At 38.2% G+C, this 22,654-nt stretch overlaps 1 protein-coding gene and 2 long non-coding RNA genes across 4 annotated transcripts; 2 read left to right on the forward strand and 1 right to left on the reverse strand.

The window, feature by feature from the left end:
- Positions 1 to 176: 176 nt before the first annotated feature.
- Positions 177 to 22,268, reverse strand: LOC122829632 (CMRF35-like molecule 8). Of its 2 annotated transcripts, XM_044114368.1 has the most exons (8): positions 22,062 to 22,268; positions 21,456 to 21,782; positions 20,763 to 21,083; positions 20,386 to 20,676; positions 8,161 to 8,241; positions 5,412 to 5,510; positions 5,264 to 5,322; positions 177 to 621 (listed from the first exon to the last, which is right to left on the reverse strand). In XM_044114368.1, the coding sequence occupies exons 1-8, from the start codon at positions 22,090 to 22,092 to the stop codon at positions 526 to 528; spliced, it is 1,305 nt and encodes a 434-aa protein (XP_043970303.1). In that variant the 5' UTR covers positions 22,093 to 22,268; the 3' UTR covers positions 177 to 525. The 2 variants fall into 2 exon arrangements, with proteins under 2 accessions (XP_043970303.1, XP_043970304.1); XM_044114369.1 differs by lacking the exons at positions 20,386 to 20,676; positions 20,763 to 21,083; positions 21,456 to 21,782; positions 22,062 to 22,268 and adding exons at positions 10,323 to 10,643; positions 13,096 to 13,422; positions 13,777 to 13,848.
- On the forward strand, positions 1,230 to 6,962 carry LOC122829664. Its single transcript, XR_006370402.1, has 4 exons — positions 1,230 to 1,373; positions 3,534 to 3,606; positions 5,436 to 5,503; positions 6,222 to 6,962. It is a non-coding gene; the product is annotated as an uncharacterized LOC122829664 (long non-coding RNA).
- Positions 14,574 to 15,640, forward strand: LOC122829665. The gene is made up of 3 exons (XR_006370403.1): positions 14,574 to 14,815; positions 14,888 to 14,954; positions 15,335 to 15,640. It is a non-coding gene; the product is annotated as an uncharacterized LOC122829665 (long non-coding RNA).
- Positions 22,269 to 22,654: the final 386 nt, after the last annotated feature.

Genomic DNA, 22,654 nt, shown 5'->3' on the forward strand with positions numbered 1-22,654 from the left:
GTACAATCTCAGCAAGAATATTTCCTGTTTAAATAGAAGTAAAGCAGAACTTTCTGTCTATAGTTTGCTTATTTATTTTAGAACATTCATCGATGTTCTTTCTCTCATTGCAAAAGCTGCTTATAGTAACAGAATCTAGTGAATCAAATGAGCAAGAAGAAATATGTTGCCACAAATTGAGGCTAGAATTAAAATTTATTTTAAAGCCAAGCTGACAAATGACAAATATAGAAACATAAAAGATTGCCAGAACAATATAACAGGATGAAAATACTGGTGATATATAAAATGTTTTTCTCTACAGAAAGCCTTATCACCTTCATGATTTAGTCTTAAATTAAAAAGAAACAAATGCTGGTTCATGAAAAACCTATTATTTATTAAGGTGTGGAGAAAGTTAATGTAATGAAACAAGTTATAACAGTAAAACATTAAACATTTGGCATAAAATCTTAAAATTAGCTTGAAAGTGGCGCAATAATTTCCTTTGCAGTGCATTTAATCATTTGCTTTCCGACAATCAGATTAGAGATCTTCATTTGTGGTGAGACTTTGGTTCACATGTTGAGACTCAGCAGCTTCATTGTTGCTCCTGATGCTTTGATGTGAAGGTTCACAAATCTGAAAAATAATCATTTATGATATTCAGATAAATGAGAGTTATATTACTGAGCAGACCAATTTAGCTGGATAAATGTTCATAATCTGTCAGGGCAAAATCTGAAGGATCTGGAAACAGACAAAATCAACCACTGTGCAAAGAACCAATGTAGAGGGTGATGAAAAAATTATTAACGTAGGAAAATGTCTACTCAGTGGTGGGTTGTGAGAGCCAGCAGGGCCTTGTCTGCTCACCCTAGAAAACTGAAAAGAAAATGTGTAAAATGTCTTAGTCCTATTGAGTTTTATCTATAATTTTATTTTTATTTACAAGTGAGTTGCTTATTGGTATCATTGAGGTTTCACTTTAATTTCCTACTTAAGATGTGCCTTTAGCGAAATCTGGCGAGCTGCTCCACCTCAGGATCTGCTGCACAAATTCAGCTACGCCTTCGTCAAAAATACAGTCCAGCAGTTGGCATGACTACCATAATTATCGGCCAATCAGAATTGACATACAATAACGGTGCGCCTCACTGGTCCTACTGTAAGTGAATAGCATTCCCTGTATTCCCTATTAAAATTGCCTTTTTCAAGACGATCAAAAAAAAAATAATAAAAAAAGAAAACCGCACTAAATCTGGATTCACTGACACAAAGCAGTAAGAGCTTTGCAAGGCATTTTAAAGACTGTAACTATGAGCGCTACAAGTGGCTAACAGCTAGCACTGAACACAACAAGTTACTGTATGGATTTTATTTACAAGTAATGGGTGAGTGTTAGGGGTTGAACGACTACATATTTTTTAAGGTCGACTACATCATGATAATAGTCGAGTCGATGTCGACTAGTCGCGGTGACGTCATAGTTACGTAAGCGCAAAAACCCTTCACAACTACTTGGAGGCTTTATTAGCTATTTTCACGGCAAATATTGCCCCCCCCCCCCCCCCCCCCACACACACACACACACACACACACACACACTCCCCTTCTCCTGCTTTTACTAAGTCTATTATGGAGAATTAAAAGAGCAATAAACAGATCATTCTTCGTGAGCAGCGGGGAAAAGTTTGTTGCACAAAGTCGGGTCTGACTTTTTTTTTCTAAACACCGGCTGATGCTGATGATCTCTGGATAGTTACTATAGGAGTCAAATTATCACACTGACTACATGGTGCTTTTGGAACATCACAAGCCAAACTTGTTATGAACGGATCCCGTTTGGTTACAGCTGAATTCAACGAAACCACCTGCTTCTCCTCCGCCCGATGCGCGGCAGGAAGCTCTGCTGACTCAGCAGATTGAACGATTTAAGATATTTTCTAGTCAACGTCAACATGATAAAAGTCGAGTCGATGTCGAGTTGACTAGTCGTTGTGACGTCATAGCAACGCAAGACGCAAAGCTTTGGAGTAACGTACAGGCTTTATTACCCGTTTTCACGGAAAAATACGGCATTTACACAGAACAGCAACAAGTGAAACAAACGGTTGTTCAGGAGCTAGCATTAGCGGATGCCTTTTCAAATGACTGTGCATCGCGGTCGTACTTTTGTTGTACTTCAGCACAGCTTTGCAGATTTTGCATGTTACGGTAATTAAGCATCTTTAGTGAAATATTTCCACACTGTTGACAAATTTCTACCTGTTTGACAAGATGCGGGCTTGTCCTCGATCTGTTTTGAAGACGCCATTTTGTAGTCAGTGTTCTGTCAGATCTGCTGTCAGAGTGTCATACACTTCTGACAGCTGATCTGATGACACTTCTAAGCACGGCGTCATTCTTATGAACTCACGGCTATATGTCAGACAAGTATACACTGTCATTACCAACTACAGGCTTTTATTTAATAAGCAGCTGTCATTACCACAGATCTTTATTTAATCAGCAACATAACATCATAATGTATTAGTTAGATCGTCGTGACAAAGACACTCGCGAGCCGGCTAAGTGACATCCTTAGCGGGAAGGGGGCGAGTTTTAGACGGCTCGTGTTTTGTAGTTGACTGCAGCTGCAACTCCATCTCCTTTTAAAAACACTGTAAAACCACAAATATGCATCCATCTACATATCATTTAAACAAATGTATTAACTTATTTTTCTTGTGTCTTGTGACGTATACTGTGCTGTCAGATCAGCACAGGCTGTCACCACCGGCAATCACATGACTGCGACTAGTCGACATGAAATGTAAAAACTCGCAAGACGTCCTAGAGTCGACTAGTCGACTAATTGGTTCAACACCTACTGAGTGTTACTTTTCTATTACATTCTCATACATAGTGTAACGATTCTGTGTTTTAGTGCTGCTGGGGTCCGTATGGTTATGTGTATTTGTTATGAGTTGCATTGTAATCCTTATTGTTATGTGTAGAGTGTTGTGGGCTTCCCTTGTCTGACTCTGCTGACTCCCGCTCACATGTGCTAGGGCTGTCATGTGGGCGGGGGATCCGTGGAGCGGCAGTACCAGAACCGGAAATGGAGAGAGTTCAGAGTTGGGTTAGCAGTGAAGCTATCTGTTGAGAGTACCAGTTTGTTAGAGGCGTGAGCCGCGGACTCAGGAATAGCAGCTCGTACTTATTCTAATGAACCCTGTTTGGCGAGACTACAGCTGTGGTGTTGGCGTCATTACAATACTTTACTTAATATTTTTTCTTTTAATTGCTCATTTGCTATATCAGCAGTTTGGACTGATGTTGAGATCAACTGGGGAACACAGAAAAGTTTTGCTAAATTGGTGGATGTTCAATTATATGTGCTGCTATTTGTGTATTTTGTTAAAATATACATTGATATATTACTTGAGATTGCTGGGCTCCATTGTTGCTTTACTTGGTGTATTTTTATTTATTTCCATATTATTGGATGTATGTGGCTTGGTGTGGTGAATAGTTTTTACACTGTCCTGCAAATGGTGTGTATTGTTCAGGTATAGTTGACGTCTCTTGAAGGCCCTGACTGAAACCCCACAGCATGCCACTGTGTGTACTGAATCCTGACAGGTTGGCAAGATTTTTGTGTTTGTTTGCATTTTCGCCAGCAATAAGATCCGGCTGTGTATCATGTGACTTGTGTGATGTGAATAAAGTGTTTCAATTGCAGGTTTTTCGAAATACACCTATTTTGATACAACTAAAAAACCAACTTACATTAGGTCAAAACTTTTTATTGAAAATTTGAAAATCATAAAGCTTTTTTTTAATTGGTGTGTTTCCAGTAAGCAAATTTATTTTATAGTTAATAAAAACTTACCCAATGTCCTCGTGTGATGCCCACGGATGTGTGCCCACAATAGGAAAAAAAAGGAGTATGTATTTCTTTAAATGTTCATGGGGTTAATGACGATGGGTGTAGTAACAGTGTTTCACCAGTGGGTGGCGCATGGCGACTGAGCTGCCTGTTGCTCTGCCATTTCTCATAAGCTGAGAGAAATTGGAGTAACACAGACTGCGTCTCCGTGTGCTCATTTATATGCTGTTTTTCAGGTGAGGGAAACCTTCAAGTTTATTTTAACAAAGTTTTCTTTATTATTTGGTACTGTTCGAGAAACGTTTAAGGAAATGCTTCGATGTATGAAAGATATTGAAAGAGTTTTGTTGCGTTTCGGAGCCAGCAGCCGTTAAAGGAAGTAGCTAACATGCCGTTGTGCCAGTTGGTCAGCACACTGTAACGGTAGATAATGGCGGTATTTGTAGGTGCAACCACTAGCACTAATCGCTCGTAGAGGTGGTTAGGCTATATATTGTCGCGCTTTTGGTTTCCAGGGTAACGGAGGCGTTGGTGTAGGTGAAGATACGCGACAAAAAATATAGAAAAAACCTCTTGCATGAACTTTACTTCTTTCAGCAACAGATGAATTACAATGACAACCGAGTTGTTCTCATGTAAGAACCGTGTCGCTTCTGGTCTCTAGCTCTGGCACAGACAGCGCTTGGCAATATCCGGGCAGTGAGCAGTGAGAACCATAACAACAACAGAACATAAAACATCGAGTCTCGTGATACTCTTTTTCTCTCGAACTGCGTTGCATTTAATGACCTAACTAGGCTCGGAAAACTAAAATAAAAACTACGAAACCAAGCTTAAGGTCTAATAAAGTTGAACCTTCTTTACAATATATTCCATGGTATGAGTGTAAAATACTGTTATCAGGCTCTATGGTTTATTCGTGTTCTAAAACACAGTGGTGGAAAGTTAAACTGATTTAATGTATTCACTTAGTTAAAACACTTTGAATTCTAAGATAGTTATGCCAGTTACAATAACTCTAAGATACATGCTCGTGAAATATGTCACTGTGTGTCATTAAATATGCATATAAAGTGCAGCTAATTGAAGGTACAGGTTACCTGAGGGAATTGTGACAAAATATGATGTGGGATTATTTCTGGTTTAAGGAAAGCTAATGCTGATGTCTATGTCTACTTAGATGGAATATACAGTAAGTTACTGAAATATAAAGTGAGCTGTATTGACAGTTAAATGAGCTGGTTTGTTCAATAAAATAAGCTGAGAGAAATTGGAGTAACACAGACTGCGTCTCCGTGTGCTCATTTATATGCTGTTTTTCAGCTTCATCTGCTGCTGACGGGTCCGGAACCCCGGTACCCGTTACTCTCGCAAGAAAAATCTTTAAGAGTTGTAACTTTGTGGACTTACATCATTGATTCTCGGGTTCTCAGAAGTATCAGAGGTGTTCAGTACATTCATTTGGATGTCTACAAGAACAATAAAAAACATTCTTTGTATTTTCTGGGATTTTTTCTCAACTTTTAGTAACGTATGTTGATGTTCTGGGTAAATTCACCTTGTTGCTTTGATTTTCTTTTAGGAATCATCAGAAGGACAAACGGCAGGATCCACAGCAGAAACAGGACGACGCGCAGGATGTAAAATAAGGTCAGGTCTGAAAAGAAGAGAAAGGAGAATTGAATAGGCCTGGACAGAAAATTTCCCGGAAACAGACGCAGAGAATGAAAGCATGTAATAATAATTTAACCTTTGTACATGAGTGTGGTCCGACCGACCCCACACACAAATTACTTGTATCGCTTGCCTCAGCCCTTCAGAATAAGCAGCACTAAATATTCAGACACTATTTATGAATTACCTGTCAACTAATGGTGCGTTCACACCAAACTCGTTTTGAGCGTCAGGCGTGTCTGGTTTACATTCATAGTCAATGTGGAGGCACATTGAGGGCTTGTGTCAACATTTGACGTGTCAACAGCGTCTAACGCATCCGGAAAACAACAGCTACAGTTAGTTTGAGATGTCTGACGCGCCATCGATGCGCCTCCACTTAGAATGTAAACCAGACGCGGCTGATGTGTGAAATGTATTTGAGCAAAATGTCAAGCATCTACATTCAAAGTGGACATGCATTCAACTTGACCATAACATATTTATATGCCAATTTGCTAAACCATTCAGTGATTCATAAACTGACAAAAGTATTTTAAAGTCCATTCTCTGACCACAAAACCAGTAAAAGGTGTTTTAGCTGAAGTGATGCCCTCTAGATCTTATTTCTGTATTAGAACAAATTTAATAAAAAAATGCCTAATGTTCATTAGAAGAAGGAAAACATGATCAGAAGATCACATTAAATGTTTAGGTCGGGGCCTGGTCACTGACATTTCAGATGAGACAGCCATCTGAGGAGTTTGGAGAATGGATGAAGACCTCTGACTATAAGAAGACTTCTGGATCAGAAACACTGAATCCATACTGGTAGTATTATTAGGCTACAAATACTGTATTTCAGCATGTGGCGAATTTCAAAGCCACAGGACATTTTTTTCCCAACAAAACATTGCAGTTTCAGAAATGTTCCTCTTTTTTTGACTCTTCTGTTCCCTGGTCATGAAGTTATGGCTGACTTAATTTCAATATTACACATAGATTGTGCTGACAACCTGTGGATTGGACGACAGTGGACATCTGTAGCATTACCATTTGGCTGTGGGGTGAAAGTGGGAAAAGCTGTGTGAACAAAACAACATTCTCGAATACTCCAGCAACGTATATGAGTATTTGAAATACTGCTATTTATTTAAAAAAACAAGTGATGGGAAATCAGGAGAGGAACACATGATGAAAAAATCGATTTTGTGATGGTGGCTGTGATGTAACCTGTGCAGCAGAGTTAGTTTGATGTGAAGAGTCTGTCAGAGAAAAATACAAAATGTAATGTGGCCAAAAAACATAACGTTACTTTTCTGTTGCTTTTTATTATTCTGTCTCTCTCTGTGTTGGTCTCACCGACTGCCAGCTGTATCTTTATGAATCTCAGCTGAGAGTCTGAACCACAGTAGTATGTTCCTGTTCTTATTTATAATAAACTTGAGTTCAACCCACTAATTCTCAGTATCATTTAAGGATACATTCACACATCGAGCAAATGCGACCCAAAGCCTCAGACCCATTTCTGACTTTTTCATGGCAGTCTGAATGGACCTATTTTGTTTGTTTCATCTTCAAATAAAAATCCAGTCTGTGCCACTTCCATACATGGAACTAAATCAAAAATGTATCTGATTGTTTTTGAAGGTTTGCAGTCTGAACAGTCATGTGGCTTTTTATCCAACTTTTGTGCCACTGATGTCTGATAGGCACCAGAAGAAGAAAAACTGGACTTGAACAATGGCTGAACATTATAATTATGAAAATATGAAAAACATTTGTGCCACTGAGTCACATGACATCACAGTCCCACCACTCCTGGTTCTGACTTCAATCCAAACAGATCTATGCAGAGTTTGCAGTCAATTCACCATAAAAGGCCTTTAATGTTAGTTGTGTTTTCATTTAATAAGTTTATCTTGTGATCATTGTCATGATAGATACTGTCACAAGATACTTTTAATTTGATCTGTAAATGGCTGCATCTACTCTTACTTCCATGAACAGTGCACTGCTGAGTGATGTCAACGTTCTTCTTCTATGATTGTGAGTTGCTTTTGTGTTGTAAACCGTTGGCACAGACGTCTGATTGCAGCCCGATTTAATTAGAAGTATGAACGACCACACAAAAAAATCTAAAGATTGGATTTCAGCAAAAAAATTGAATTAAGCATCAAGACCTGTGATGTGAATGTTGTCATTTTGTCTCAAACTCAGAAACTTGAAAAAGTCCACAAATCAAAAGTCAGCAGCATGACTCAATCTAATGAAAGAGGGACTTGATTTCTTTCCTCCATTTTAAGGAATCCTTGAGCAAGATACATAAAGATGGTGGCATAACATTCTCTAATGCTGATGGACTCTGAATGTCTGAAGTGCATGAATGTGTTGATGCTTTGTGAGTGTGGATGTATAGGAGTGCATTTAAACAGCTACGTCATTTCAGCCCATCCACTACTGATAAAACTAAATCCTACATTGAGGAGCTGAAATGACCTTCAGTTTAATAATACAGAGATTCACTTTGTGTCATAAGAGCAGCTTTGACCAGTTAGACCAGTTAGACCAGAACATATGGAGATTTGGAACAACTGGAACGAAAAGAGTGAGAAAAAACACAAGTAGTAAACAGAAAGAAACAAATATTTTACCAGGATTATGTGATGGAGGCTGTGATGTAACCTGTTCAGCAGAGCTAATTGGAGCCACAGAGCTGGTTTGATGTAGAGAGTCTGAGAGAAAACACAAAACATAATGTGGTTAAAAACCTTAACCTAGATTTTGTGTTGTTTTTTATTATTCTGTCTCTCTCTCTGTTGGTCTCACCGACTGCCAGCTGTATCTTTATGAATCTCAGCTGAGAGTCTGAACCACAGTAGTATGTTCCTGCATCAGCTGCTTCCAGTTCAGTGATGATCACAGAGAAACAGATGGAGGAGACATTGAGCAGCTTGAACTTTGTTTGGTTCTCCATCATGTCTGTACAGTTGTTGTGTTGGTCTCCTTTACAGAGGAACTTCTTGTTATCATCAGTGTTGTGAAGTAACGAAGTACATGTACTTCGTTACTGTACTTAAGTACAATCTTCGTGTATCTGTACTTTACTTAAGTATATTTAATAATGGATACTTTCGACTTTTACTCCACTACATTTTACAGTAAGTATCTGTACTTTCTACTTACTACATTTCTACAAAACCGTCCCGTTACTCGTTACATCCAAGTCGCATTGCGCTTTTTTCCCCCGTTAACATATGAAGTTCAGGGACTTAACAAGGCGCTGTAAATCCAAGCAACAACTTGACCTACTAATTACTGTCGTCACCCATCGCCTCCTCCTTTCAGTCGCACTCGGAGCTCCCAGACATGCGCAGTGGTTTCCACTAAGCGGGAGATGATTGTGTCTAATCGTCAGTAATAGAATTTCGCTACATAAATCATAAGATTTGGCGACATGTAAAATCAGCAGCGCTTCACTTTCACAGACGGTGGAAACTTCGTCCAACTTTTAGCGTCTCTTGGAAAGGAAGCTTAAAGGAAGGTAAGCTATGTGGACGTGATGTTAGCAAAACTAGCTGTACAGAGACACATGGTGCATCAGCGATGACAAAACGTTGTCAGTCATGCGTTTAATTATTGTGTGGAAGTGTTGTCTTAGGTGTCGCATATATGGGACAACGCTGTGACCAAAATCTGCTATATAGTGATAGTGATGAACGATCCGATTCTTCTGGACGGATTTTTACTAAGTCTTATAGGACTGAAGCCTCACTGAGAGCCGTTCTTTGTCCTTGTGACGCTCTGCATACACTGCAGTAGCTATTATTATTTTATTTAATTAAAAAATAGATAGATTTATTTAATTGGCCAATAAACAAAACAAGAACGTGTAGCAGAGCTGCTCATTGCTCTTTGATTGTGTTGGTAACCTGTCATGGTGGCATACAGGGTCAGAACCGTCACTGTCCTTCTGCCTGGTTACTTCTTGCACCTTGGACAGTATTCATAGTTGAGTGTTGTTTACCATTGGTGCTTTGCCTTAATTTCTATGTTTAATGGAGCAGACAGTTGTGGTTTCTGACTTGGGTGATATGGGCAAACGTCCAGGGTGGTATCTTTTAGGGATGGTAGGAAACCACTGCGGATTGTGCCACAGAGATGGAAGCAAAGCAGAATGAAGAAGTGTTTGAAATGATAATGATACTGGTTACATTTATTTCAGCTCTCAGCATTTAATATCTAGGTGTTTTTATGGGAATGTGGATTTAAGATGTTTCCATCCCTGAAATTATGATGCATAGAATCACAAATCTAAATCTAAACTGTCACAGAGAGTAAACACACTAAAAACATGCTTTATCTGTGGTATTGTTAATTAAAGTGGCACATATTTCATGTATTAAAATTAAATATTAAGATAGGTACACTTAATGATATTGTATTAGAGATCAAGTAATGCATTCAGGAAGTACTTTTACTTTTAATACTTAAGTATTTTTAAAAGCCAGTACTTTTTTACTTTTACTCAAGTAAAAGTGTTAATGTGGTACTTTTACTTTTACTAGAGTATGTTTTTGTCCATGTATTTGTACTTTTACTTAAGTACATTTTTTTGTACTTTCTACAACACTGGTTATCATGTTGTTGTCCTGAATTAGGACACTGCAGAGTTACTGGACGTCCCTCGATGCCACTGATGTTGTACGACTTCAGACAGAACAATTTTGCTGGAGAAGGAAATTTTAATAACTGTTGTGTTTATAAACATCTTAATATTCATTATCAAATTAGCAAAGGCAGAATGATTTCTCACCTTTGACCTCCAGCTCAACAGCAGAGAAATCATCAAATCCTGAGTTTCTCTGGACTCCACAAAGATACGACCCAGAATCCTCCAGGGTCAGACTGGAAATGGTCACTGTGAATATTGTTGACTTCCTGTCATCAGAGAGTCTGAATCGTCCATTTTGTGTGTTGCTAGAGGTGATCACTGCCTGCTGAAGACAAGTGGAGGGTCGGTTTCCTCTGCAGAGGAACCTCAGCTTGTTGACAGACTGAGAGTCGTACGGACAGCTGATGGTCACTGAACCTTCCTCAATACTTTGGATTTTATTCACGTTGTCGCAACATCTGTCTGATAGTAAAATAAGAAGGTTTTAGTAAAACAGTGATATATCAGTACACTTTACCAGAAACGTCATGTAAGTATATTAGAATATAAAAGTTCATCACAACCTGCTAATATGAGTGAAATTAAAATGTAAAAATAATCTTATAGAAACAAGAAATTATATTCAATGCATGCTTACTTGCTTACACAGCAATACTTGAAATATATAGCTGTGTAAGCAAGTTGGTTTTATATAAATTACATTACTATAAAAGAACTAATTTAGTATTATGCAATTCAACAATCATATTATCAATTTTAATTAAATTTGCTTCCTTTTTCTATTAATAGTCATTTATTATTGGTGTAAAATGTTCAGATGTTTCATTAATGTCATAAATTGCGGTGTGTGAGGTTGTGAGGCAGACGCTAGACCCAGGTGAAAGTGCAAATGAAAATGTTTAATGGTGAAAATGTCCAAAATACAGTCCAAAAATCAGGCAACACGGCAGAGCAAAATCCAGGGCTCAGCACCGGTAGCAACTGGTTATACCAAGGACAATAGACGTAGGAAGACATAACCTAGACGTAGGATCCAACCAAGACACAGAGACACAGGTGACACTAAATACACAGAGGGTAATCAGGGAACGAGACACACCTGGGAACTAATCAAGGGGAGACAGGACAACACGGAGACTCAGACACAGGAAACTTGAAATAAACATACAGTAAAACACGGAACATGACAATTAATGTCAGTTCTTTGTTAAGATTTCTTTTTTTTAAGTTTTCTGAGTTAACAAAACCTCCCGCTGTCTCAGTTTCTTGTCCATTGGAGTTTATATAACATCATGTATATCAGGAGACATTTAATATAAAATGTGATGGGTGGCGGCCGAGGGAGGGACCCTGGCGGTCCGATCCTCGGTTGCAGAAGCTAGCTCTTGGGACGTGGAATGTCACCTCTCTGGTGGGGAAGGAGACGGAGCTAGTGTGTGAGGTCGAGAGGTTCCGGCTAGAAATAGTCGGTCTCACCTCGACGCATGTCTCTGGTTCTGGAACCAGTCTCCTTGAGAGGGGCTGGACATACTTCCACTCTGGAGTTGCCCAAGGTGAGAGGCGTCGGGCAGGAGTGGACATACTTGTTGCTCCCCATCTCACCGCCTGCACGTTGGGGTTTACCCCAGTGAACGAGAGGGTAGCCTCCCTCCGCCTATGGGTGGGGGGACGGGTCCTGACTGTCATTTGTGCTTACGGGCTGAACGACAGCTCAGATTACCCACCCTTTTTGGAGTCCCTACAGGGGGTACTGGAGAGTGCTCCACCTGGGGACTCCCTTGTTCTGCTGGGGGACTTCAACTCTCACATGGGCAATGACAGTGAGGCCTGGAGGGGCGTGGTTGGAAGGAACGGCCCCCCCAATCTGAACTTGAGTGGTGTTCTGTTGTTGGACTTCTGTGCTCGTCATGGATTGTCCATAACGAACACCATGTTCAAGCATAAGGGTGTCCATATGTGCACTTGGCACCGTGACACCCTAGGCCGCAGTTCGATGATCGACTTTGTCATCATTTCATCGGATCTGCCGCCGTATGTCTTGGACATAGAGAGGTGAAGAGAGGTGTGGAGCTGTCCACTGACCACTACCTGGTGGTGAGTTGGCTCCGCTGGTGGGGGAGGATGCCGGTCAGACCTGGCAGATCCAAATGTGTAGTGAAGGTCTGCTGGGAACGTCTGTCGGAATCCCCTGTGAGACGGAGCTTTAACTCCCATCTCCGGCAGAACTTCGAAAATGTCCCGGGGGAAGTGGGGGACATGGAGTCTGAGTGGACCGTGTTCCATGCCTCCATTGTCGAGGCGGCCTATCGAAGCTGTGGCTTCAAGGTTGTCGGTGCCTGTCGTGGCGGTAACCCTTGAACCCGTTGGAAGAAGTGGCTGGGGAGAGGGAAGTCTGGGCCTCACTTCTGAAGCTGCTATCCCGCGACCCGACCCCGGATAAGCAGAAGATGGATGGATGGACGGACGGATGGATGGATGGATGGATGGATGGATGGATGGAATTTAATATAAAATGTTGGCATGGATGTGAAACATTTAAGGGACAAATCCTCATCTAAATATTTGAAAATATTGTAAATATAAGAACTGTTATATTTATATCCATGTTCAAGATATTTCAGTGTTATTCAATGTTGATTCTGTTTTCACACAGTTTTATTTTCTTGCTTTCCTTCCTGAGGCCTCTGAGTCTTAGACAGTAAATGTTGAATTTATTTGCAGACAATTCAACATTTACTGTCAGTGTAAATTATTTTTGACCGTCTGATTACACTGAGACAGAATGAGGGAAGTTCAAAATGTTGCATCTCAGAGTATCTTCCTACTGAAAACATTTCTGCCAATTCATTATTCTCTGTATCATGTGTAGAGTTAAATCTATTATGCATCAAATTTTCCAATTAAAACTATTTACCTTCTCTTACATCCAGCTTTACTTCAGTGTAGGGATCCTTTCTTGCTTTTATGTTCACTCCACACCAGTATGTTTGAGTTTCATCCAAATGTAGACCAGAGATGGTCACAGTGAAGATTCTTGATGTTTTGTCGTCATAGGTGGAGTATTTGTTCTGATGTTTTTGTGATCTTGTTAGAACATTGTCATTTCCACAGGGGTCGTTACACAGATACTTCTCATTACTTTCATAACCCTCATCATATGGACAAGAAACATTCACATTTCCTCCTTCGTATCCAAACACACGGATCAAAGCTGCAGCACGGCTCACACAACACACAGCAGCTGGAAACAGGAGAGAACAAAAATATAATTCAATACAATTAACTTTAATTCAAAATTATTGTGATTTGCTCAAAAATAAATGAAATTCTTTGTCCGACTCCTCAGCAAACAGTAAACATATAAATAGAAAAGGACATATCTACAAAAGACAATAGATGGATTGTAAATATATTTATTTAAAAACACATAGAAATACAAGAGTAGTTTGTCAGCTACCACGGAGGGAGCCATCTTGTCTATTTGACTTTATTCTAAATTTTTATGGTGATAAATTGACAAAATCTACCCCTGCTTCTTAAAGCCTCTGGAAAATGTTGGATTTATATTTGAAAACAAATAAATACTAAAACTTACTAGACAAGATGAACAACACGATCAGAAAGCTCCGCATCTTTGTTTTACTGAGGACGACAAACTAAACCAGAAATAATGCAGAAGTGAAGCAAGAACTATTTTAAGAAAACCAGAGTGATCTGATGAGTTCTGCCCTTTGCTGAACTCTGATGAGTGTGTGTGAACTCTGGGCTGATGAGTTCACACACACAGAAAGACTCTTAAATGAGGTGTAAAATGAAGATTTTCTCTATTTTTTAAATGCTAATACTAAACTCTATCCAAACAACCAAAACAGCAAGAAGACACTCTTATTATTAGTAAAATAAAAATAAGTGCTTACAAAGTTGGAGGAACTGGTCATAGTAAATGTGGAAGGACTGATGTGTGGTGGTAAGTGATGTATCATCTCAGCAAGAATATTTCCTGTTTAAATAGAAGTAAAGCAGAACTGACATGAGGTTAAAAAAAACAATGTAAAGTAAAAGAAAAACTAGAAAAAATCTTCACATAAAAGAAAGTTGTTCTTGTTTGATAGAGATTTATATTTAACATTATAGACTAGTACAATTGTCTTGCATTAACTTGTGTGCATTGATGTCTAAACAGGTATTTATTTTCAACATAGAAGACGATCCAGATCTGCAAGTACTTGATAATTCAACTAGCAAAATTAGAAAATACATTTTTGTAACCCAGTGTTTAAAAACACAAGAAAAAAAAATAGATGTTGATTCAATGTCTTATTCTACCAAAAGAACTAAAATGGTAATTACGTAAATCTTCAAAAAAAAAAAAAAAAAAAAAGAAAAAAGTGAAATAGGCCTTTAGTGTTAGCTTCTGTTGGCGGTTTGAGCAGCCAATGGCTGGCGCGGTCTGGTTTCGCGTCGGCCAATGGGGTTGATTGTCCCGCCCCTTTCAACAGCTGGCGGTTGTTTCGTTCGGAGCGCAGCAGACAGGCTTGAGAGCTAACAGCTGACGGTTGCTTCCGCTCAGAACGCTTGAGAACAGCTGACGGTTGTTTCCTTAAAGAGCTAGAAAGAAATTGACAAATCTGGAGGTTGGTAAGGAAATCAATATTAATATAAATTGACTGAATATGTAATTCAAAGTACTAAATTCGTTTTATTAGATCTCGGAGAGTTTCCCCTGTAAACAGCTGAACCCCGAAAAATAGCCGTTGACAGCTCGGAGCATCGGTGAGTCATTGCACGCGCTCGACCGTTGGTTAAGAAAATTTGGTGAAAATTGGCTAAAATACTTATTAAATTATCAAATTTTATATAAAATGAAATGAATTGAAAGATTTTGTATTGTTATTGTTGTGTATGTTGTATTTGTTTTATGTAATTGCATTTATTTTAAGATTGAATGTACATTATATTTTTTTTTAACCACATATAAGCTAATCTATTTAGTTTTACTAATATGTTGGAAATAATTGTGTTCTGTTAACTTGTTGTTGTACAACATGAAAGAAAAACAATAAGAAGAACTTGAGAAATTATTAAATATAGCTTAAGCTTTAGTGATGCTGGCATCTTATGTGCTAAAATGTTTTACTTTGGCCTTGTTATAGGTCAGGTTTTTTTGTTTTAGCTTGTTTGATACACTTTTGGCTTGTAGAGCCAAAGATTCCAAGACCCTCTTCTCCTGAACCTGGATGGCGAGCCCCAGCCCAGAGGACCAGGCGCACGGGTAGATAGTGACCCGACTGGTCACCAGCTGAGAGACCGAGACTGAACAATTGACTCATTGGAGACTGAAGTATTCAATTTATTTTTTTATTATTTTTTAAAAGCGCGCAGTATTTGTTTGTCTGTTTTAAATGTGGATCCACCATTGTTTATTATATTAAATTTTGCTGTTTTCTTGTAGACACTGTGTGTGTTCTGTTGTTGCTCACACCTGGGTTCTCTCGAATTTAAAATCTTCTGATTAGGCCCAACTTCCTATATATATATATACTAAATTAATTAACCTGTTTTTGTGGGTTGCTTGTTACATTTTGCTTCTAATAATAGGTAAATTTAAGAGCACATTGATTAAAAGTGTTTATTATTAACATGGTTAGACATTGATGCTTCATTTAACTCATTTTAATTTGCTGTGAGTGAAATATAGAAACATGAACTTATTATTTACCTTCTTTTATGTGCAGTTTTATTTCACTGTAGGGATCTTTTATCCACCTACTGATTCCACACCAATATTTCCCAGCATCACGTGATTGAAGGTCAGAGATGGTCACTGTGACGACTCTGATCTTTATATTATCAGCGATGGAATATTTTCCTTTATTTTTCTGTGTTGTTGTAACGAGAACGTCACTGGAGCCACATTCATTCTTACAAAGGTATTTTTCACTGGTCTGATATCCCTCATCATAGTGACATGTAATCTTTACATCTCTTCTCTTGTATCCAAACACTTCAATCAAACCTTCAGCACTGATCACAAAACTCAGAGCTGCTGCAGACAGAAAACAACATCAGTTTAGTTTTTATGCTTCAACATGTGAACAATAATTATTATTTACAAGTTTTGTAAAACTACTTTTTTTGTTGTTTTTTTTTGTTTTTTTTTCCTCCCCCCCCAGGGGGTCTCTTGTGGGCTCTAGTGTCCCTTATATGACAGTAGGCTGACGGGAAAGCGGGAGTGAGAGGGGGGAAGACATGCAGCAAATGACGCCGGGTCCAGGAATCGAACCCGCGTCGAGGACTCAAGACCTCCCAATGTGAGTCGCACTATCCCCTACCCCTCCACAGCACGCCCAGTAAAACTACTTTTTCAAATTCAAAGCACAATTAGTTTGTATGAGATAAGACGATCACATTTCAGTCACAACACAAACAGGAAGTGCTACTGAGTCTTTAAGTAAATGCTTTATAATTTAAAAACACATTTTATTTTAATGAAATAAATTTCATCATAAGATTAAAGCAAACTGCTGTAGATAATATATTATGTCTTACTGCAGATGATGATGAGGTCACGGCTCCACATCTCGTTGTTCTTCTCAACCAGAGCTAAACTGAAGTAGAAGTTATTTTAAAATGAGACATTTAGACGAACTCAGAAGTTTTAACACCTTTTGAACGTGTCGACTTAAGTCACAAGTGTAAAATGTCTTGTTTCTCCATTGGTCAAATGATAACTCTGCAACTGAGGCGTTCACAGGTTTTACTCACAAATACAGAAAATAGATTTTTTTCACCACCACAAATTGGGGGTGGATTATTGAGGGACACTCAGTTTCCTGGTTTTAATCTTCTGTGCAGATCTTCATGTTTGAACTTTAGATGTTCTTTTCTTTACATATTTTCTTCAGGAACTTGATTTGTTCTCACACCAAGAAATGAACCAGCACAGTTTAGCATTGAGAAGTCTTTATTGCTTCTCTCTGTTGAATTCATAAAAACTTACTAGTTGAATTATTATTTTTTTTATGATTAAAGACATTAGTGATAAGAAGATGTTAATCATTACAGCATTGAACCTTCAAAAATGGAGATAATCTTTTGATAACATACTGATTTTATGTTAGAAAAAAAGTTGTTCTTTTTAGCTTTTGCTGTTAAAAAAGATGAACATTAATAAAACAAGATTACATCATGTTTCAGGGAAAACCACCATGATTGGTTCTTCTTTATTCTGTTCATGTGCAGAAAACATCTGGTGGAAGAGAAGGAAGTTCACTGCATGTTAAGTAACAGCTGTAACCATGGAAACAGCACCATCTTCCTCTCTTTTACCACCTGCTCCAGGTGGTTTATCTGCATCCTCCACTGAATGTTTCTGTTTGTTCAAAGAAAATGTTATATTAGATAGTGAGCTCCAAGTGTTTAATGTATGAAGGCCGCCCCAACATCAGACTAATCTTTAGCTCCCTCTAGTGGTTCAAGTTGAGACTTAGGTTATGAAACTCCAAAATGTTAAAATGACTTTAAAGGAAAATGCTGAAATTAAAATAGGACCAAAATCTGCCATGGGTGAGGATATTTTTTGTATGTATAGATTTTTTAAACTTCTTTTGAAATTCCTTCCTGGTTTCAGAAACACAACAGAGCCAGAAGATGCAAATCGTCACACAGTGAACTGATGTCCTGTCCTTCAGTGTCCAGGCTGATATGACAGTACATGTCAATCTGACTTGTTCTGTCTGCATATAGTTTTAACACACCTTAATAACATTAGAGATAAAAACTAATAAGTATTAAATATTATTATCAGACATCTGTTACACAACGTTATGACCCGACTCTGATGACCACAACAAGAACTGAGGACACGACAACAAGAACCATTTCAAGCCCTTCAGAGGCATTTATTATTAAAATGATTGTCTAGAGGTAGTGGGCAGCAGCCCAAGAACCGTTACACCGGCGTGTTCTCCCTTCAGCCTGGTCCTCCTCCTGGATCTCCCTCAGTCATGGACTGGTTGGCCCCCACAGGCCTCAGCCTCTGCTCCCAGGTCTGGTCAAGCGACGCCTCCACATGTGGTCCATCCGAACCACGGACTGGTTCCCACATTGTGTCAAGCGACTGATGCACCCCACGCCGTCTGGTTCCCAGCTCCGGCTCCTCATCTTGATCTGACCTCTAGCTCTCTCTGCTTCTGGGCCTGGATGTCCATGAATGATCATCCAGGCCCCTGGATACATGATGCAGGTGGACAAGTGATTATAAGCGACTCCCAACTCCAAGACCCTCATTGAATGAAAATTAACAGGCCACATTACAAAACAGCAGGCTGGGGGTCGTCACACACAAAACTTCATTTAAACAATCACATAAGAATCCACACTGTTGACAAACCATTCTGCTGTAGTTCTTGTGGACAAGCATTTAATGAAAGGACCATATTACACCACATTTGAGTAAAAAAACCCTCAAAGTATTCCCATAAACATTCAAAATTCAAAAAAACAGATGTATAGTTTAATACTCTTTTTTTAAAATGTCTTTTTAAATATTCATCTAATACTCGGTAATTTTAAACAATTTATTTAACTACTTTTAAAAAGGAATTTACGTTCTTCCTCAGTTGTTCAGTCCCATTTTTTTCTTAGAATGAATGTTTAAAACTTATTTTCACATTAGAGTTTCAGTTCAGATCATGTTTGTATATTGGAGTTGGTGTACACTATATTACTGTTTAAATTGTAACAACTATTTCCTTACATATGCCAAGTGTCATGCAATTAGACTTTGCATGCCGATAAGATATTCGCTTGATGCAAATTACGATGCTCAAGATTCTAAGTGTCAGTAAGAACAATTTGATTAAATGCAGAAGGTTGGTGAAAAGGTTGGTTTATTGCAACTTATGTATTCAATGCAATAACATTGAAATTACAGCATTTGGAAATATTGGATAGCTCACGTTCAGATAATGTTATTTAATAAATATTAAAAACATGTCTAAATGAAAACACACCAGCATCTGGTTGCTATAGTGAGCTGTTACACTAGATGTGAGAAACACTGGTCACGTGTTTCCTAACTTCTGCTGGTCTCCTTTAAAGGATGTTGTTGTAGATATCATTGTCATGACTTAACATGTTTGGAGTGGAAGAGTTCATATAAACAGCATCCTCTTGTAACTCATAGATCTAAACAAATAAAAGAAATAAGATTTTATTTGCAGGCAGAAAAATAGTATTTTAGAGCTGAAATCTTGTTTTTACTCACATCATTGGTTCTCATCTCCACATTACTGTCATCAGAGTTCAACACGTTTGAATTGACTCCATCCACTGAAAACACAAAGTAAACATGATGTGATTCTGTGGGGGATTTATGTGTTGGTGTATAATCTGTATAAATGTACCTTGCTTGATCCTTGATTTGCATTTTAAAACCAGCAAAAGGACAAATGTCAGGATCAGAAGCAGAGCGAAGACCACAGGCAGAATGTAGAATAAATAAACGTCTGAAAACAAGGAAGTGCAGAACTTAGCTGGTTCTCCAGAAACAGAACCCTCCATAGAAACAACACAGAATCACATAAATTACTTATTTTAGTCAGACCTGATAGCCATGTTCCTGTTTTCTCGTTCTATCTCCACCACATTTAGATGATTTTCTTAACTTGTTAATACATTTAAATCAATTATGGTAAATCATTATTTCAAACATTTCAAGTTCAAACCTCACTGGCATGACTCTTTATAAAGAGACACTTTTCTGGTTTACTTCAAAAATTAATGCATAACAACATTTTGTTTTACTTTTCTGTGTTGGTTGCTAAGAAGTGCCTGAATGTGAGAAAGCTTTCTGAGTGTGGATGGTTTGTATGGATTGTTGTTTTTATCAGTGAAACAGTTTAAAAAAGCAGAGATTCTCTTTATGTTATAAAGCTGCTCAGAGCAGAAATATCTGAACATCTGAAGATTTGGAACAACTGTATTGAGACGAGTGAACAAACAACAAGAGTGATAGACGAATAGAAACAAGTGTAAATAATTTACCAGGATTATGTGATGGAGGCTGTGATGTAACCTGTTCAGCAGTGCTGGTTTGATGTAGAGAGTCTGAGAGAAAATACAAAACATAATGTGGTTAAGAAACTTAACCTAGATTTTGTGTTGTTTTTTATTATTCTATCTCTCTCTGTGTTGGTCTCACCGACTGCCAGCTGTATCTTTATGAATGTCAGCTGAGAGGCTGAACCACAGTAGTATGTTCCTGCATCAGCTGCTTCCAGTTCAGTGATGATCACAGAGAAACAGATGGAGGAGACATTGAGCAGCTTGAACTTTGTTTGGTTCTCCATCATGTCTGTACAGTTGTTGTGTTGGTCTCCTTTACAGAGGAACTTCTTGTTATCATGTTGTTGTCCTGAATTAGGACACTGCAGAGTTACTGGACGTCCCTCGATGCCACTGATGTTGGACGACTTCAGATAGAACAATTTTGCTGGAGAAGGAAATTTTAATAACTGTTGTGTTTATAAATATCTTAATATTCATTATCAAATTAGCAAAGGCAGAATGATTTCTCACCTTTGACCTCCAGCTCAACAGCAGAGAAATCATCAAATCCTGAGTTTCTCTGGACTCCACAAAGATACGACCCAGAATCCTCCAGGGTCAGACTGGAAATGGTCACTGTGAATATTGTTGACTTCCTGTCATCAGAGAGTCTGAATCGTCCATTTTGTGTGTTGCTAGAGGTGATCACTGCCTGCTGAAGACAAGTGGAGGGTCGGTTTCCTCTGCAGAGGAACTTCAGCTTGTTGACAGACTGAGAGTCGTACGGACAGCTGATGGTCACTGAACCTTCCTCAATACTTTGGATTTTATTCACGTTGTTGCAACATCTGTCTGACATGAGGTTAAAAAAACAATGTAAAGTGAAAGAAAAACTAGAAAAAATCTTCATATAAAAGAAAGATTTCCTTTTTTGATAGAGATTTATATTTAACATTATAGACTAGTACAATTGTCTTGCATTAACTTGTGTGCATTGATGTCTAAACAGGTATTTATTTTCAACATAGAAGACGATCCAGATCTGCAAGTACTTGATAATTCAACTAGCAAAATTAGAAAATACATTTTGGTTCTAATAATAGGTAAATTTAAGACCACATTGATTAAAAGTGTTTATTATTAACATGTTTACACATTGATGCTTCATTTAATTCATCTTAATTTGCTGTGAGTGAAATATAGAAACATTAACTTATTATTTACCTTCTTTTATGTGCAGTTTTACTTCAGTGTAGATATCTGGTCCCCACACTGTGATTCCACACCAATATTTCCCAGCATCACGTGATTGAAGGTCAGAGATGGTCACTGTGACGACTCCGATCTTTATATTATCAGTGATGGAATATTTTCCTTTATTTTTCTGTTTTGTTGTAATGAGAACGTCACTGGAGCCACATTCATTCTTACAAAGGTATTTATTATTGTTCTGATATCCCTCATCATAGCTGCATGTAATCTTTACATCTCTTCCCTCGTATCCAAACACTTCAATCAAACCTTCAGCACTGATCACAAAACTCAGAGCTGCTGCAGACAGAAAACAACATCAGTTTAGTTTTTATGCTTCAACATGTGAACAATAATTATTATTTTTACAAGTTTTGTAAAACTACTTTTTCAAATAAAAAGTACAATTAGTTTGTCTGAGATAAGAAATACGGTGACATTTCAGTCACAACACAAACAGGAAGTGCTACTGAGTCTTTAAGTAAATCCTTTATAATTTAAAAACACATTTTATTTTAATGAAATAAATTTCATCATAAGATTAAAGCAAACTGCTGTAGATAATATATTATGTCTTACTGCAGATGATGATGAGTTGACGGCTCCACATCTCGTTGTTCTTCTCAACCAGAGCTAAACTAAAGTAGAAGTTATTTTAAAATTAGACATTTGGAGGAACTCAGAAGTTTTAACACCTTTTGAACGTGTCGACTTAAGTCATAAGTGTGAAATGTCTTGTTTCTCCATTGGTCAAATTATAACTCTGCAACTGAGGCGCTCACAGGTTTTACCCACAAATACAGGAAATAGATTTTTTTTTCACCACAACAAATTGGGGGTGGATTATTGAGGGACACTCAGTTTCCTGGTTTTAATCTTCTGTGCAGATCTTCATGTTTGAACTTTAGATGTTTTTTTCTTTAAATATGCCAACTTAATTGGTGTTTCTTTATTCTGTTTGTGTGCAGAAAACATCTGGTGGAAGAGAAGGAAGTTCACTGCATGTTAAGTAACAGCTGTAACCATGGAAACAGCACCATCTTCCTCTCTTTTACCGCCTGCTCCAGGTAGTTTATCTGCATCCTCCACTGAATGTTTCTGTTTGTTCAAAGAAAATGTTATATTAGATAGTGAGCTCCAAGTGTTTAATGTATGAAGGCCGCCCCAACCTC

This window comes from Gambusia affinis, linkage group LG04, assembly GCF_019740435.1.
Source record: "Gambusia affinis linkage group LG04, SWU_Gaff_1.0, whole genome shotgun sequence".
In the NCBI taxonomy this organism is placed as follows: domain Eukaryota; kingdom Metazoa; phylum Chordata; class Actinopteri; order Cyprinodontiformes; family Poeciliidae; genus Gambusia; species Gambusia affinis.

Coding starts and splice junctions, on each gene's coding strand:
- LOC122829632 (XM_044114368.1), bottom strand. CDS start 22,092: ATGTGGAGCCGTCAACTCATCATCATCTGCA. Junction 8,242..20,385: donor AAAGATACAGCTGGCAGTCG/GTGAGACCAACA, acceptor GTTTTCTCTCAG/ACTCTCTACATCAAACCAGC. Junction 5,323..5,411: donor AAGAAAATCAAAGCAACAAG/GTGAATTTACCC, acceptor TTGTTCTTGTAG/ACATCCAAATGAATGTACTG.